The sequence below is a fragment of the Tasmannia lanceolata genome, unplaced genomic scaffold, assembly GCF_043159265.1.
Source record: "Tasmannia lanceolata isolate RefF3 unplaced genomic scaffold, GAP_Taslan_0.1 ptg000037l, whole genome shotgun sequence".
Classification (NCBI taxonomy): domain Eukaryota; kingdom Viridiplantae; phylum Streptophyta; class Magnoliopsida; order Canellales; family Winteraceae; genus Tasmannia; species Tasmannia lanceolata.
In genome coordinates, this window is record NW_027518714.1 from 16,976,316 (window position 1) to 16,991,327 (window position 15,012).

Genomic DNA, 15,012 nt, shown 5'->3' on the forward strand with positions numbered 1-15,012 from the left:
GTGGGGCCATCTATACGCTGATTGATTAGGTGGGCCACACCAATCCAGTCTATGCATTGTGATTTGTGACCCAATATATACCGACTCGATCAAGGCGAATCAACGGGTGGATGTTCATATTATGCAGCTGGGACTTAGGGAAAGTAATATATTCGTCCCTTTTTATCCCTGGGCCACCCCCATCTAGTCTATTTATGACTGCTCTGTTTACACTATTGACTGCTCTGTTTACACTATGGAAGGGCTCCCTTGTATCTATCATTGCTCCATAATCTATTACAAATCATAAAATTATATTTAGAAATTAGGATATTGATAGCGTTTTCTTTTTTTTTTATGGGTAAGTTGGGGTTAGGCCCATGATCCGAAGAGTCGGTCCCATATTCAGGTAAAACTGTGTTTACTGTGATCTAGGAGGTCTATCATCTTCTAGCTAAACCTCACTATTCTTTGGCTCTTCCTCAACTACTAAACATTTGGGAATTCTTCTATTTTCTTCTGTTTTCCTTGATAGAGTTTCAGAATTTCATTTGAATTTTTTTTCTAAAATATTGTGAAGAAGTCTCAATTTTGTATTTTTATTAGATAGGAATCTGAAGATGAAGATAGAAACAAAGAATACCACTACTGTGTAAGCGAAGAGTTTGAGAGTAACCATTGCACAATCTCTAAGATCATATTCTTTTTTGTATTTTTATTAATTGCTTCTAATTATAGTAAACAGACACAGGAGAGACTTAGTTCAACTCTCCTTTTGTGGGTCCGAGCCTGAATCTGCAAAAGAATCCATCTCTGGAGGATTCAATGGGGCTGATTGCCACGTACACTGGCCTGGTTGTCCTAAGTAATCAAAAGGGGCGGATATATGACTTCCCATGAATAATTCTTTAGCATATTTGTTTCTACATGATTTTCCATTCACTCAAAATACCAAAAAATGGAAGTAAACCATAAATTTGGGCATTAAGGCTGAACCTAAGGGAGTTAATTGGAAAACACCATCCTCGGAAGAATGTGAGGAAATGATGGAATTACTAAAAGGAGTTCAAAGACATCTCATCTCATGCCTGGTCTTAGCTGTGAACATCATAAGACATCAGTTAATTGGAATTAGGGGTGTAAACGAGCCGAGCCGAGCCGAGCTTGGCCAAGCTCGGCTCGGCTCGTTAAGCTCAAAGGCTCGGCTCGGGGTCGAACCAGGCTCGGGCTCAGCTCGGTCAGGCTCGGCCAGGCTCGCGAGCCACTCGCGAGCTTTATCGAGCTTGGGTTATAAAGTTTCGCACAACAAAGGTTGCTAGCAAAAGCAAATAAGGAAAAAAAGTAATCAAAAAAGTAAATTAGCTGAATTTATAAAGTTTAAAATGAAAAATTACGAAGAAAAGGCAGTAAGTTCTGACAATTAAGAAAAAAATACTAAAAAAGGTTCAAAGTTATGACAATTATGGGAAAAAATTAATCCGATTTTTCACAACCGTTTAATACGAGTACGTTTTTGCAGATGATGTTGACATGACATACGCACCCTCATTACGTTTTTGCACATCACGAGCCTTAACGAGCCGAGCCTGGCCTAACTCGGGCTCGGCTCCTTAAGCTTAACGAGCCGGCTCGGCTCGGCTCGTTAAGGATTCAAGCCGAGCTCGAGCGAGCTTCCAAGCCCGAGCCAAAATTGACACCCTTCATTGGAATGTTATAAGCTCTGGAGGTTGAGTGGCCCTAAAAACCATGGAAAGGGTCATGGAGCAAGGGGATGATGGGTTCTTGAAAGCCATACCCTAAAGAATAAACAAATATAGTCCGAGGGAAGGGGCACATGTATGCCATATTCTCTTCATCTGTTAAATGGACTTTTCAAACTGAATGCACGAACAGGAAGGATCACAAGGCGACCACTACTCCATCTAAATTCAACATAATGCATGATACTCAGGAACCCATGAAGAGACAATTTGCAATCACACCCTTTGTCTACAGCCCATCCCATTAAAGATATTTTCCAAATAAATGCACTAGAAAATGCATGAAATCTCTATTTTTACCTGTCACGGACCCAAAAAGGAGACATAGAGTAAGGGTGTTATTGGTGGAAGCAGATAACTTACAAGATTTCTATTGTTGGGAAGTCAAAAAAGAATTGAGATACGGCACTCATCTTTGATGCTGGGGACAAATCAGAATTGGAATGGATCATAACTTGTGCTCACAAAGGAAAGCCTCCATTTATAGTTTGCTTTGCCAATTCTAAACATAAAATTTTAAACCATCAGCAAATCCTTTGAGCCTAAAACAAATGAATCCTTTTACTTCAGAAACAGATTTTCTTAAAACAAAAAAATAAAAGCAAAAATAAAGGCAAAAATAAAGCAAACTATGTTTGGCATGATCTCATCAAAGGGGTACATGGCAACTTAACAACAATGGGTGCAATCATTTTCCTTCAAAAAAAAATTCTGAAAAGAAAAACGGATTGGTTATTGAGCCTTAGTTGCTCCTTTCTAAACGAATCCTAAGCCTCAAGAGAACCTAAAACTTCTCACTTGAGCAAGCATCATTATCTTTTTTCAAGGACCATTCCAGCTCAAAGCCTTTATTTGTGAGCAAGCAATGAAATATGTCGTTCATATCTCCAAGATTTTATTCAACAGAAATAGTACATCTTCATGGATTTCCAGAGTAATTCTTTTAGATTTTGATGTCAATTTTATGAGCTACCAAGTTACAATACTCAAGTATATTTCATCCATAAATATACTGGCTGACGAACATAGCAAATTGTAGTTTGGGCAGCCTCTTACTATGCTTGGCAGGAGATAACATCAAGGGATCGGGCGATATATTACCCATGATCGAGTATGCTAACAACAGTTCCTTTAACTGCACCACTGAAAAAAGTAAGGTTGCCAGAGCGGGAATTGAAACGGGAATCGAAGGCTCCCAGGGATAAATCCTGCTCAAGGTCGCCAGAGCAGGAATCGAAAGCGGAAATCGAAGGCTCCAGGGATGAATCCTGCTTCCTTGGAAAAAAGTTCATTCAAAATAGTTCTTAGTGTGCAACCAAAAAAGTGGGTGGATTTAGTACCGTGACTGCCTGAAGAAAGATTGTGTGCTAAAGTAGAAGGATTTAAAAAGCATTCAAAAGAACTAAAGCAAGAGGCTCAAAGGATGATTGCCTTAGTTAATGAATCCTACAGAGCAAATTCAAACTTACATCCAATGATTCACTGAATTCCAAGAAGGTGAAATGGATGTACAAAACAAATGCTCCCAATGCCCGCTCGTCCTGGGTTCTCTTTTGCATCTCTTGCAGGAAGGAATGTCTTGCAACCCTGTAATTAGATAGGCCTTTTCTTATTGGACCTGAAACCTGCAAGAAGAAATTAAATCTTGGGAAATAATCAGATATACTGAAAGCCATTGAAACTTCACATGTACTACACAAAAAATACTAGTATGGAAATCACTTGGAATTTCTATATTGTATGGTGAACTGGAGAAAATGCAAATCTATAAGCGAACATGTACCTGCATATTTGAAGACAAGGATCATAACACTTCAAAATACCATCTGTCTGAGAATTTGTTGGAGCCTCTTCCACCGTGTTGAAGACAACGCTGACAAATTTCTCAATTCTCTGGGCCCACCTCCTTATAGAAGTCAAACTCAGGAGGCTGCTCCTTCCCTCTTCCTATCCTAGAAGCATTGAAAAAATAGGGCGAACTCGATAATATCTTATATGAACACCCTTCAACTGAGAGAATTCACAATCATTCCTGAAGATCTATGATAAGACTTACAACTCCTGGTAAAAATGATCTTAAATTTTAGAAGATTCGAAACACAATACTTGCTTTCATAAAAAAATGAACCTAAATACTTATTTAATAATGGGTAAATATCGCTCAGGTTCCAACATTTCTAAGCTCGTCTGATGTCCTTTCAAAGTTACTTACATTTGATATGTAAGTAACTTCCTGGGCCTTGTTAGGCTGCACACCTTAGAAGCACAAAGCGGGAGTGGGGGCGGGCAAGCTTGGGGTCTAGAAGAGTCTAAGATTGGGAGTGCAGTGGGAGAATTTATGTAACATTTTCTTTTTAAGTTTTTCCAAATTCAAGTACATAAAATATAGTAATTTATAACCATATACATATATATCTTTCAAAAATTTAAGTACATAAAAAAGTAGTCATTTTTAACCATCTTGATTTCCATGCTCTCTTTCTTCGTACCTTTTGAAGGCGCCTTTGTGCTTGCTCCAATGAAGTACTTCAGAGAGTCTTACGAGTTTGATGCAAGGAAGATGGTGATGGTAGTACTGATGGAGTAATATAAGCAGGTTGGGAGCGTCATGGGAGCGGTTTCCATCTCTTCAAGAGCACCATGAGAGCAGTTTCCTTCTCTTCAAGAGCACCATGAGAGCAGTTTCCTTCCTAAGGAGCACCAAATCGCGGCTCTTCCGCGGGAGCGGCACCTATGAGGAAGATTCTTGCCTCTAAAGCTGCAACACGTTCTTTATTTGGTCTCAAATCCTTTTGTAACTAGGCAATTTAAACACCAGCATAAAAGGAAACAACCCAATTGTAGTTACTTTTAACAGAAGTTGAATGACATGAGTAAATAGGAGTAACTTCTCATTATAAATCTTTTCATAAGTTCATTTACAATCAGCAGCAGAAGTACAAAAGGGAAATCACTAGTAATTTGATAGAAGACAGATAAAAGCATCTTCATCAATCACTTTACATGGAAGGAAGGAAGCCCTGGGAGAAAAAATAACACAACTCAGCCCCGTGCTTATATAAAAGGGTGACTCTTTCTGTATTGTTCAAAATACACTTAGAAAGTTCTTCATAGGAAGAATATAGAAATATGTCGCAAGAATTGCAATCGCCTTCACTTTGTGAAGTATAAGAATGTAAATAATGGTATATAAGCTCAGGAAAATTTTACAGCATGAAAGCTCATAACGATGGTGTACCAATAGGAAAAGGTGGGAGGGAGAAAGCTGTAGAGCACCAAGTAAAAGCCTCCACTGATCACATCCCTCGAGCAGATTCCACCTAATGTAACAGTTTAAATCAATGAATGAGTTGGGCCTCAATCCACATAAGCATGGGTTTGGGGTATCACCCAGATAACTTTGGAGGCTGAAAGTCAGAAAGGGTGATTAAGACCCACATCAATACATGCACCGTCAAAAAAATACAGCCCCATCTATGATGAAAAAAGAGTCTAATGCTAACCAAAGATCAAACTGGATGGCTAAAAGGAGAATCCACCCTTCACAATTTGCTCCAGCCACACAGCTACATTTGACATGATTGGACGCTCACAAGGATTGTCTCTAACCGCAAGCTCTGCAATTTCTGCCAGTCCGAGCAGAGGTTCCACATTTCCTGGTAGGCTCACATTTCGATCAATAATAACAGCTGCCTTTCCTCGTCTGATGAGGGGCACTGCCCACTCAACGATACTCGGAGGTGTGTAATCTTTATCATAAGCTTTTCTTCCGCTGAGAATCTCAAGCAGTACTACACCAAAGCTGTACACATCACTCTTCTCTGTGAATGCTTGTGTTTTGTAATAGTCAGGGTCGACATACACCGAGTCCCCATCAATGGCCCTATCGGCACTGCCCAAGAGCCCCACATCCGCAATCCGAGCTCCCCATTCAGAGTCCAAGAGTATGTTCGAGGTCTTGATACCCCGATGGACGATTGGAGGTGCAGCATTCTTGTGAAGATACTCGAGTCCCCTTGCTGCCTGCAGTGAGATCTTTAACCTCAGATTCCAGTTCACAGGGGATAAGCCTCCATGTAGATGGTCATGAAGGGTACCGTGAGGCATGAACTCATAGACAAGCAGCCTCTCGCCCATCTCCGCACAATAACCCAACAAATTCACAAGATTGCAGTGCCGAATCTTGCACAAGATCTCGAGTTCAGCTTCGAAATCCCTGCTGTTGCTGTGAATTCTCTTGGCTGCATTTGCCCTCTTAACCGCTACTTGGCGCCCATCAGAGAGAACCGCCTTGTATACAAACCCATAGCTCCCCCTGCCTAGCTCGTTGAATTCCTTAAAACCATTGGTAGCATCCTTGAGTTCAGAAAGGCGAAATGCTTGAGTTGCAACATTGGGTGCAGTACAGTGTGGGAACTGCAATTCTGCATTGTTATCAGGTTCAGTCTCCATATTACCTATGCATGATGCGCAATGGCCTACCCCTTTTCGTCCCTTCCTTGCCATGATTACACGGGGAAGAACACACCATACAGTTAAAGCCAATGCTAAACAACCCGAGATAGAAACTCCAAGGATAATAGATAGTTTTTTCACCCACTGCCTCTCTTTCAACTCCATGGAATCAACTGAAGAAGATAACCTACAAGCATCCGAACAAGTGCTGTTCTGACAAAGGGAACAAGCTGTGCAAACTCGATTTGCATATTCCCCACAAACGCTAGAAGGAAAGAAACCCTCTGAACAATTCAACCCACAGGGCGAGCATATCCTGAGGTCCTTACGAACACACAGACTCGCCAAATCAGGCACATTCAAAACACTGGCATTAAACCAGAACACCCCCTTATTGCAGCGCTCAACTGTGCAAAGGCCTGGACTGCACAGCTGCAATGGAGGACTATAATCCAATGACGATGAAAACAACCCATCACTCCCCCAGCAATCCAATATCAGATCATCTTCCCTCACACCACACGTAGTAAAATCAGACGAGGAGATCGCTAAAAACCCAGAACCCTTTGGAATCAAAGACGAATTGAAGCTCCCCCAACACTCGATTCCATGATCATCTTCTCGAATCCCACAAAAATGGCGTGAACCCGCGCTTAAGCCAATGAATCGGGTCCCTACCAAAGGCAAATGTTCAATATCACCCCAACAGTTCACCTCACCAGAAAGACTAGAAATTCCACACACAAAATCCCTCCCAGAAGCAAGAGATACAAAACTATCAGACACCTCAAAAACCCCCAAATCCATCGAATTCGGACCCCAACAGATGAACCCCAATTGCATGCTTTCCCCACAGGTAAAACCCTCACCAGAAACAATTTCCCCAAAACTTAAATTCTTCGAAGGCGGATCATAAACCGAAAACCCAGAATCAAAAACAGAAACAGAACTAGAATTCAAATTCGAATTCGAACTAGATCCGTTAGCATTTTCACTGATAATCCAACAGTCAATATTCCCAAAACCTGAATCCGATTTCGCGTAACAATATGATCCTCTAACAGCACAAACATGGTCTTTACCAGCAGCAATATGAGAATAAGCATAATTTTTGAATCTAAAAGGTACAAAATCTTTACCTGAATTCCGCGATTTCCAACAATAGGGTTGTGAAGTTAGGGCATGGAGTCCACACATGAAACCCTCTCCACCTGATAAGGCGGCCATAGGAGGGAGAGAGCTAAAATAAGCAGCAAATAAAGGAGACGATCCGTTCTTCTCCCAACACACAATCTCTTGCTTTCCACTAGCCTCAATCGCGCAGAAAAACCCTCCATTGAGTCCGAATGCGGCTGAGATTGGACCCATGGATCCGAAACCACTCGCAGGAAGAAGAATTAGAAACAGAGATAACATAAGAAGAAGAAGATGTAAGGGTTGTATTGGGGAGAGTTTTGGGAACCCTAATTTGATTTTGTACGGCATTGTTAAGGAAATGGTATGAGAAAGATGGGATTTCAGTTGGGGTTTAGTAGTAGTTTTTTCATGGAAGTTGGTTTGGGACTTTTATCAGAAAGTTGGTCTGGCAGTAGCAGATATAAAGCTGGAAATGTACCGAGTACCAACTGAAATGGAGGAAATTGTCAGTGAAAAGAAGCTTAATAACGTTAAAATGCTGAAAACGGAAATGACGAACGCACCAAACGAATCTCCCTGACAACTGAACGCAAATGGCGAAGGTCGTAAAAAACGAATCTAAAATAACTCCCCTCTCTCCCTCTCTCTCTCTCTTCAAATTAGGGGCGGATCTAAACCGTTGATTTGATGGATCCTGTGTGTAGCTTGTCCGTGCCCCAAAATTCTTCTCCTATCCTATGTTTAAAATGGACGGCACGGTATAGAAACCTTCACGCGTCTGCTCTTAGTTTTTATGTGGTGTAAGCCCTTACGTACCTTATTTTTCAAAAAAGTACTGTATGGACCACATCATAAGATGATACAAATCGTCCATAAGATGGAATACAATGTAAATAAGTTGTTTCCTAGAAATCATTTCTCCATAGGATGATCCCATCCTATGGAAATGATTAGTATTAAATAACATTGATAGCCTCTACTCGTGTTGTAACTCTTCAGAGAGCTAGATACATGGAAGATCCTTTTTTGTCTCTCTCTTCAGCCCTATGTCTCTTATCATAGGAGGTCTTCCTCCACTAGCAGGTTTTTTTGGAAAACTCCATTGATTCTGGTGTAGATGGCAGGCAGGCAGGCCTATATTTCTTGGTAGAAAACTAGAAACTTCTATGGATTGGAGGGTTGTGAACATCCTATGGAATGAATTTAGGGGAACAACCTATTTACGTTGTGTTCCATCTTATGGAACGGTTTGGATCGTCGTATGTACAGTACTTTTTGTAAAATATGGGAATATAAGGGCTTAAATCATAAAAAATCTTTTTTTTTTTTTGAGACAACTGACAGTTAAGATCATCCTATAGAGAAGATTTTTGGTGCACTATATGTTGCGATCAATAAAGGGAGAAATTATTTGGTGTAAGGCTTTACAACAATAAGGCCTTTGTAAGGTGAAGGTACTATCTTTGATATTTGATCCAACAGCAGCTTCTCAAAAAGTGAGCTGCTGTTGGATCAAATATCAAGGGTGGATAGTCTACGATAAAGTTGTAAGGCCTTACACCAGATAAAAACTCCAATAAAGGTTTGTATTAGATTGCCTAATGATGTATGCCTCATTGTAATTTTTTTAGTGCCAGTCATAAAATAACTCAGAGTCCACACATCATGCAAAAAGCACATTAAAAAAAAATAAAAAAAACCTCAATGAGGCCCCTTTTTTTTACTTGGGGCAGCTCCCTCTTGTCTAAATCGTGTAAAGAAAATTTTGTTCCATAAGAAATGTTTTAATTTATTGCTATCTAACCAGGGAAGGATGTTTAATGGATCAAGGGACTATGTTTAACAGATCAAGGTGAGTCTGTAACAATGACCAAGTTGTAGAACTGATCATGTACAATTGACACACATGGGCCCAAAAGGCAGTTGGTAGGAAAGAGCCCAACAGCCAGTGTCTTTTAGCATTTTTCTAATGTCTATGTATAGAAATTTAATATTGTCTTGAAGTGTATTGACGCGTGGGCATTGATTGGACAGTTGGACCCATGGATAGAACAAATTATTTTAAAACAGCCCACTTGATCAGAGATTGTGATTCTAGTCATTGCGCAAAGAGGAACTGTGTTTAGTGCATAGTTTATAAGGACTTCATTTGTTTTTGGTTTTTTGGGTAGATTTCATAACAGGGTTATTCCTCTTAAAATTGAGAGAGAGAGAGAGAGAGAGAGCTATATTGTAAGGTAATTCTTTAGACATCCGTGTTGTTTCTTTATCACAAATAATCAATAGAGCTACAGTTAAATTTATCTAAGAACATTGGAAGCTAGTGAGATTCAACCACCTTATTGCATCTTTTTGTTATTTTTTTCTAAAATCAAGTCCTTACTTTTAACTAATGGCTTTATAAGCAACCATGGTCGACTTTCCTATGTCAACTTTAACCATATAAAACATATTAGAGGTTTTTATTTTATTTTGTTTCTTGTCGCTTTGAGCATTCACAAATAGAATATCTTTAATATATGTGGTCTTTTAAATGGGAAAAAGAAAAGACATTTATATGGTGATTTAATCTGAAAATCTCTATATAGAGAAAAGAAAGGAGCCCAACTTGATGAAATTACATGTAAAGAAGGTCATATACATGAACACCACAATTTGAAATATCGACAAGTGGTGGGGGATAAGAAGACGTATATAAATATTTTTTCCCCAGAAGATAATGCTTTAGTGGGTCTGAATATGTTGCATTAACACCCCATTCTCAAAGGTTGCATTAACACTATAAATCTTTTAAAGTAAAGGGTTGGACTAATTGAGTATCCTTATTATAGTGGATGATGATGATTGGGGAGGCCTAATTTATATTGGCTGTAGCTAGTGAAAGACATCTGTGGTTGTTGGACTGCCTGTCGAGATATGGTTTGTTGGTATTGGTTAGGGAGAGCTTTTAATTATTTAAAGATGGTAGAGTTTGAATTAAGAAAACTTATATACATATGAGAGAGAGAAAGAGATCATATTGTAAGTAACATTTTACAGGCTAGAGGAGTGGAAGTATCAAAAGCATGGATATAACAGGCTGTAAGGGAGATGGGTATGGCTGGTGATGACCCATCAGAATGGCTTTGGCTACAAAAATTAAGTGTCTTTCTCTGCCTGGTTAGGCAGCTTTATAGATTAAACAACTGGGTTTTAAATTAGAAGCTAAGAAATGAAATGATTCCTTGGGTAGCACCATCTAATGCCTTTGATTTCCTTGGGTAGCACCATCTAATGCCTTTGAAAGATAAAGAAATTAGATGATTCTTTGGGTGGTTCCATCTAAAGCTTTTCTTTTCTTTTCTTTTTTCTTGTAAAGTGATTTTATCTGCTCAGGGAAAGCTAAAGACACAAAACAGTTTGGCAGATAATGAAAAATTGGGATTCTTTTATCGACTTGATTTTGTCTGCCTGTAACATTTCATCCTTGGGACTTGTGGTTGTGGCCCATGAATCACATACTCTTAGGTGGAGCACGCGGCAATAACACATTTGTTCCAAGTTTGTTGCGTCATCTTTGTCAGAATTATGCTTTGTGAGCATAGTGAGAATAGCATTCACATCAATGGGGCCTTCAATACTGAGACGATAGTTACAGTGAGCCACTGATGGAGGCATTGTGAGTGATGTCTGGCAACCAGGGATTTTTTTCATGATAAATTACTGTCTCGAAGTGGTGAGAGAGGGGTTGGGCGGGTGGGAGGAGAAATTTCAGAGGGCAAAAATGAGTTAAGGGTGAGACGGGGCTAAAAAATAGGAAAACGTCATCATGTTTTGAATGGAGTTTTTTGTTTCCTGATTTTTTAGGCATTTCTTGCCCTCTCCTCACACGGCCCCTCTAGTTTCTATCCCTCTCCCACTGTCCCTCACCATTGGGTAGGCAAATATTCCGGGGGTAAAAAATTCATGGTAGCCAAACGTGTCCTAAAAGACAAACAAAAGGAGGTGTGTTAAAGTATAAAGGATTAAATAACGCCTTCTCCAACAGCTTATCATAAATTCTGATATTTCACTAAATCTTGGATGCAATTACAGTAATCAAAGGGTGCTTATATAAAGCACTTACATGATAAGCATAGAAGGGAAATCAAGATAATTAGAGAAGGGAAGGAATCCTAATCAAATCTACCTAATTAAATCTACTTTCTTAATCTTTCTTGCTTGCCTCTTCTTATCCACTCGCCTAATTTATCTAGTCTCCTCATTTAGCCAACTTACCCAATCTACCTCCAAGATGATCCAACGGTGAGATCTTAACCCAATCCAACCGTTGGATCCCATATATTCTAAAATGCCCCCTCAAACGTATATGGATTGAAAATCGATATACGTTATATTACAATAAAATTGCCAAATATGGAAAATAGAATTCCCAAATTACAAATTTAATCAAAATCCACCAATTTGATGCACACTTCCGAAAGTTGATAGTGAAGACTGATGTTGCTGCCAATGATCACAAACGATGGTTGCCGAATAAGACGCCGCTTGTTGATGTGTCGCAAAGAGGGTTTAAAAAAAAACCAATGGATCAATAGATCACAACCTCAATGGGCTAGACAAAACTCAAGCCTCGATGGGCGAGTAAGATTGGGTCAGTATAGACCGATGCCGGAATGGGCAAGAATGGGCCTCGATGGGCATGACAACATGGGTTGGTTTTAGAATACCAATCTTCATGGGAATTTCAAATTGCTCTCTCGGGCACGAACCTCGAGGAGATAGGCCCCTCAACTGAGTAGAGCTCTTATTTCAGGCACGCACGCCAAAGAGGTACCTCAACTCAAATGGATCAAGGAATTAAAGAGAGAAAAAAAAATGGAAATATAGAGATGGGCGACGAATAATATCGGAAAAGCTAACGACACATAAAAAAAGCCAATGACTTTACGGATTTAAATGGTGCATGAATAGGAGGGTGCAAATATCAAAATTTAGGAGATAGATTGAAGAGATGGGGTGCATTGAAAACAGATAAAAAGTTAGCCGTGTCTACACCATAGGCTTCTGTGTTCAGTGGGCATCCCTCATCTTCTCTTCATGATGTTGGAATTCAAGGCTTGATATTTGGACAAAACATTGAGGACTTCATTCTCTTTCCATGCAGCCGATCAAATGAACCTAAGGGGAGATGGTTGTGAGTGCAGTGAAGGCATTGATGAAAACCCATGGATGGAACATGGAAAGTAGAGATGAAAATGAGGTAAACACAAAGGAAGCGTATTCTAAGAGTTGGGATTTAGATTTGCGGGGGCTGTTTTTGCAGCGGATAAATTGGAGAGCTATGTTGGCCCGGCGGACGGCCGAGTTAGCCGTCCGCCGGAAAACGGAACTGCGAAAGCTGTGGTCAAGGACGGGTCGGATCGTCCCGCTCTGATACCATGATAAATTCTAAGATTTTACTAATTTCTGAATGAATACAAGAGAATCAACTGGTGCTTTTATAGAGCACTTATGTGATAAGCATAGAAGGGAAATCAAGATAATTAGGGAAGGGAAGGAATCCTAATCAAATCTACCTAATTAAATCTACTTTCTTAATCTTTCTTGCTTGCCTCTTCTTATCCACTCGCCTAATTTATCTAGTCTCCTCATTTAGCCAACTTACCCAATCTACCTCCAAGATGATCCCGGTGAGATCTTAACCCAATCCAACCGTTGAATCCCACATATTCTAACAGCTTAAGCTTATGGAGCAACTGGTAGTTTCACATGGTATCAGAGCAAAGGTCCTGAGTTCAAACCTTCATGACATTAAAAATCCACATCTAATGGCCAACTCAAAAGAGGGGCCACATGTGCCACATGTAGGCCAACCCTTAAAAAAGTTGCCACACGTGAGGGGGAGTGTTATAGTATAAAAGATTAAATAATGCTTTCTCCAACAGCTTAAGCTTCTGGAGTAACTGGTAGTTTCACAAGGTGGAAATGCTGGGAAAAGGGGGCGAAAATATCATTGCCCTTATCTATATCATTATTTTATTGTGTGCACCTCCAACTGAAACATCTAGTGCTAAATGTGTTCACCCATTCATTTCTTTTTTTATGCCTTTGAATGTATTACTCTGGACATAGTGATTCAACTTTGTCTATCCATCACCATCTACCCACTTATAACATAAAGGGAGAGATAACAGAAATAATTAGTAAGAAGAAATCTGAGTACGAATGGTTTATACATGGCGCCAATATAAACTAGCTTAACAGAACACCTGGAACTTTGGCTCCATGGAAGGACAAAGGCCCTCTAGAATTTGACAAAACACTTCACAAAGACCTTTAGCTTGAATTTGAGCTTCCCAGCGCATCTTGGTGCCTGAGCTTTCCGGGGACACTTGACTTCTGCCTAGACAGATATCTGTATATTGCAGTCAAGTTCCCATACCATGCCATCTAATCTCTTATCCTTCTGTTCTTCACCACTTTACTCACTTTGAAAAAAAAAAATGAAATGAATGCTCTAGGCACTCATTTGAGGTTCATGATTTTTTAAAGAGTGCAAGGATCATTAAAGAAACCTAAAGCAATGTTGGAAGCTTGACAGAATAGATGGTAAGCTTCTACTGTCCGAAAGTGCTTTAGAAAATTCGATTTAGTCCCCCTTACGTTTGAGGCAGTGCTAAACATACCAGCCCAGTTCTGGTCAAATTATTATCACTGATGACCCAACAAACAGTAATCAAAACCATATGGGATTTGCTAGGGGGTGGCTGCTCTCTCATGCAACAGACGTTCCGCGAAATGCCTTTTGCGATGGACCCTAGCAAATCCCAAAACATATTGTACCAGTATTTTTAAGCTTTGCTTAGTTCACGATAGACTTGGACACCAATAACAGATCCATATACTTAAAAGGGAGGTGACATCTCCACCCTTTGTTTTTGTACCTTGGACCCCCTCATTATTGTGGACTCACACTTCATACAACTCATTGGGAATTGTCAGCTTCAAATATTATTTAAAAACTCACCTAGTCAATCCTCAATCACCCTAGTCAGCTCAGTGTTTACACTACAAATTCAATCATAAACTCCTTTGACAACTCCATCAGTGAAGCCATGTCAGTCATTGAAACACCTGAGTTGACTAGGTTTTACCTTGAACGAGGTATTGTGTAAGGCTTCTTAAACATTCCAACCAAGGGGAGAACTTAAATTTTAAAACACAGGAAAAAGGTGGAAGGCGCCAAAACAAAGGGATGGAAATATCACCACCCAACTTTAAAAGATAATGAATTATTTAATAATTCAACACCACAAATGAGAATGAAAGAAGCCACCTGCACAATTGGTTAGGAGAGTATAGTCCCTCAGTTTCTGGGAGAGAGCCTTAATTATGGAAGATCTGGTTTCTTACATATAATTATGGTTAAAGAATCCATTAGTAGGGACTTTCATAACAGTCCAATAAAAAAAATACTGTAGCTCTTGAGTTACATGCACCTGAATCAAGACACCTACTTGCACAGTTACAAAGTTTGGATTAAGGAATAGTTCAAAGAATCAAATGCTCGAGGATTTTTGGAAAGATTTAGAAGAAAAATCAGATCTTTGTTGTGCCAAAGCATGGGAGACCATTGTGACTTACTCGCCGAGGCATTCTAGACATTTTTATAGACTTGCTTAAAGTTGAAAGTTCATTG

At 39.7% G+C, this 15,012-nt stretch overlaps 2 protein-coding genes across 3 annotated transcripts; both read right to left on the reverse strand.

The window, feature by feature from the left end:
- Positions 1-2,604: 2,604 nt before the first annotated feature.
- LOC143862599 (uncharacterized) lies at positions 2,605-4,015 on the reverse strand. 2 transcript variants are annotated; one of them, XR_013240380.1, is made up of 3 exons: positions 3,523-4,015; positions 3,209-3,364; positions 2,605-3,014 (listed from the first exon to the last, which is right to left on the reverse strand). XR_013240380.1 is itself a non-coding variant. In XM_077373660.1 (3 exons), the coding sequence occupies exons 1-3, from the start codon at positions 3,526-3,528 to the stop codon at positions 2,837-2,839; spliced, it is 333 nt and encodes a 110-aa protein (XP_077229775.1). In that variant the 5' UTR covers positions 3,529-4,015; the 3' UTR covers positions 2,605-2,836. The 2 variants fall into 2 exon arrangements, 1 of the variants encoding a protein (XP_077229775.1); XM_077373660.1 differs by having other exon boundaries at positions 2,605-3,007.
- A 589-nt stretch (positions 4,016-4,604) lies between these two features.
- On the reverse strand, positions 4,605-8,042 carry LOC143860543 (serine/threonine-protein kinase-like protein CCR1). The gene has a single exon (XM_077371226.1). The coding sequence runs from the start codon at positions 7,677-7,679 to the stop codon at positions 5,262-5,264; it is 2,418 nt and encodes an 805-aa protein (XP_077227341.1). The 5' UTR covers positions 7,680-8,042; the 3' UTR covers positions 4,605-5,261.
- Between the last annotated feature and the right edge of the window lie 6,970 nt (positions 8,043-15,012).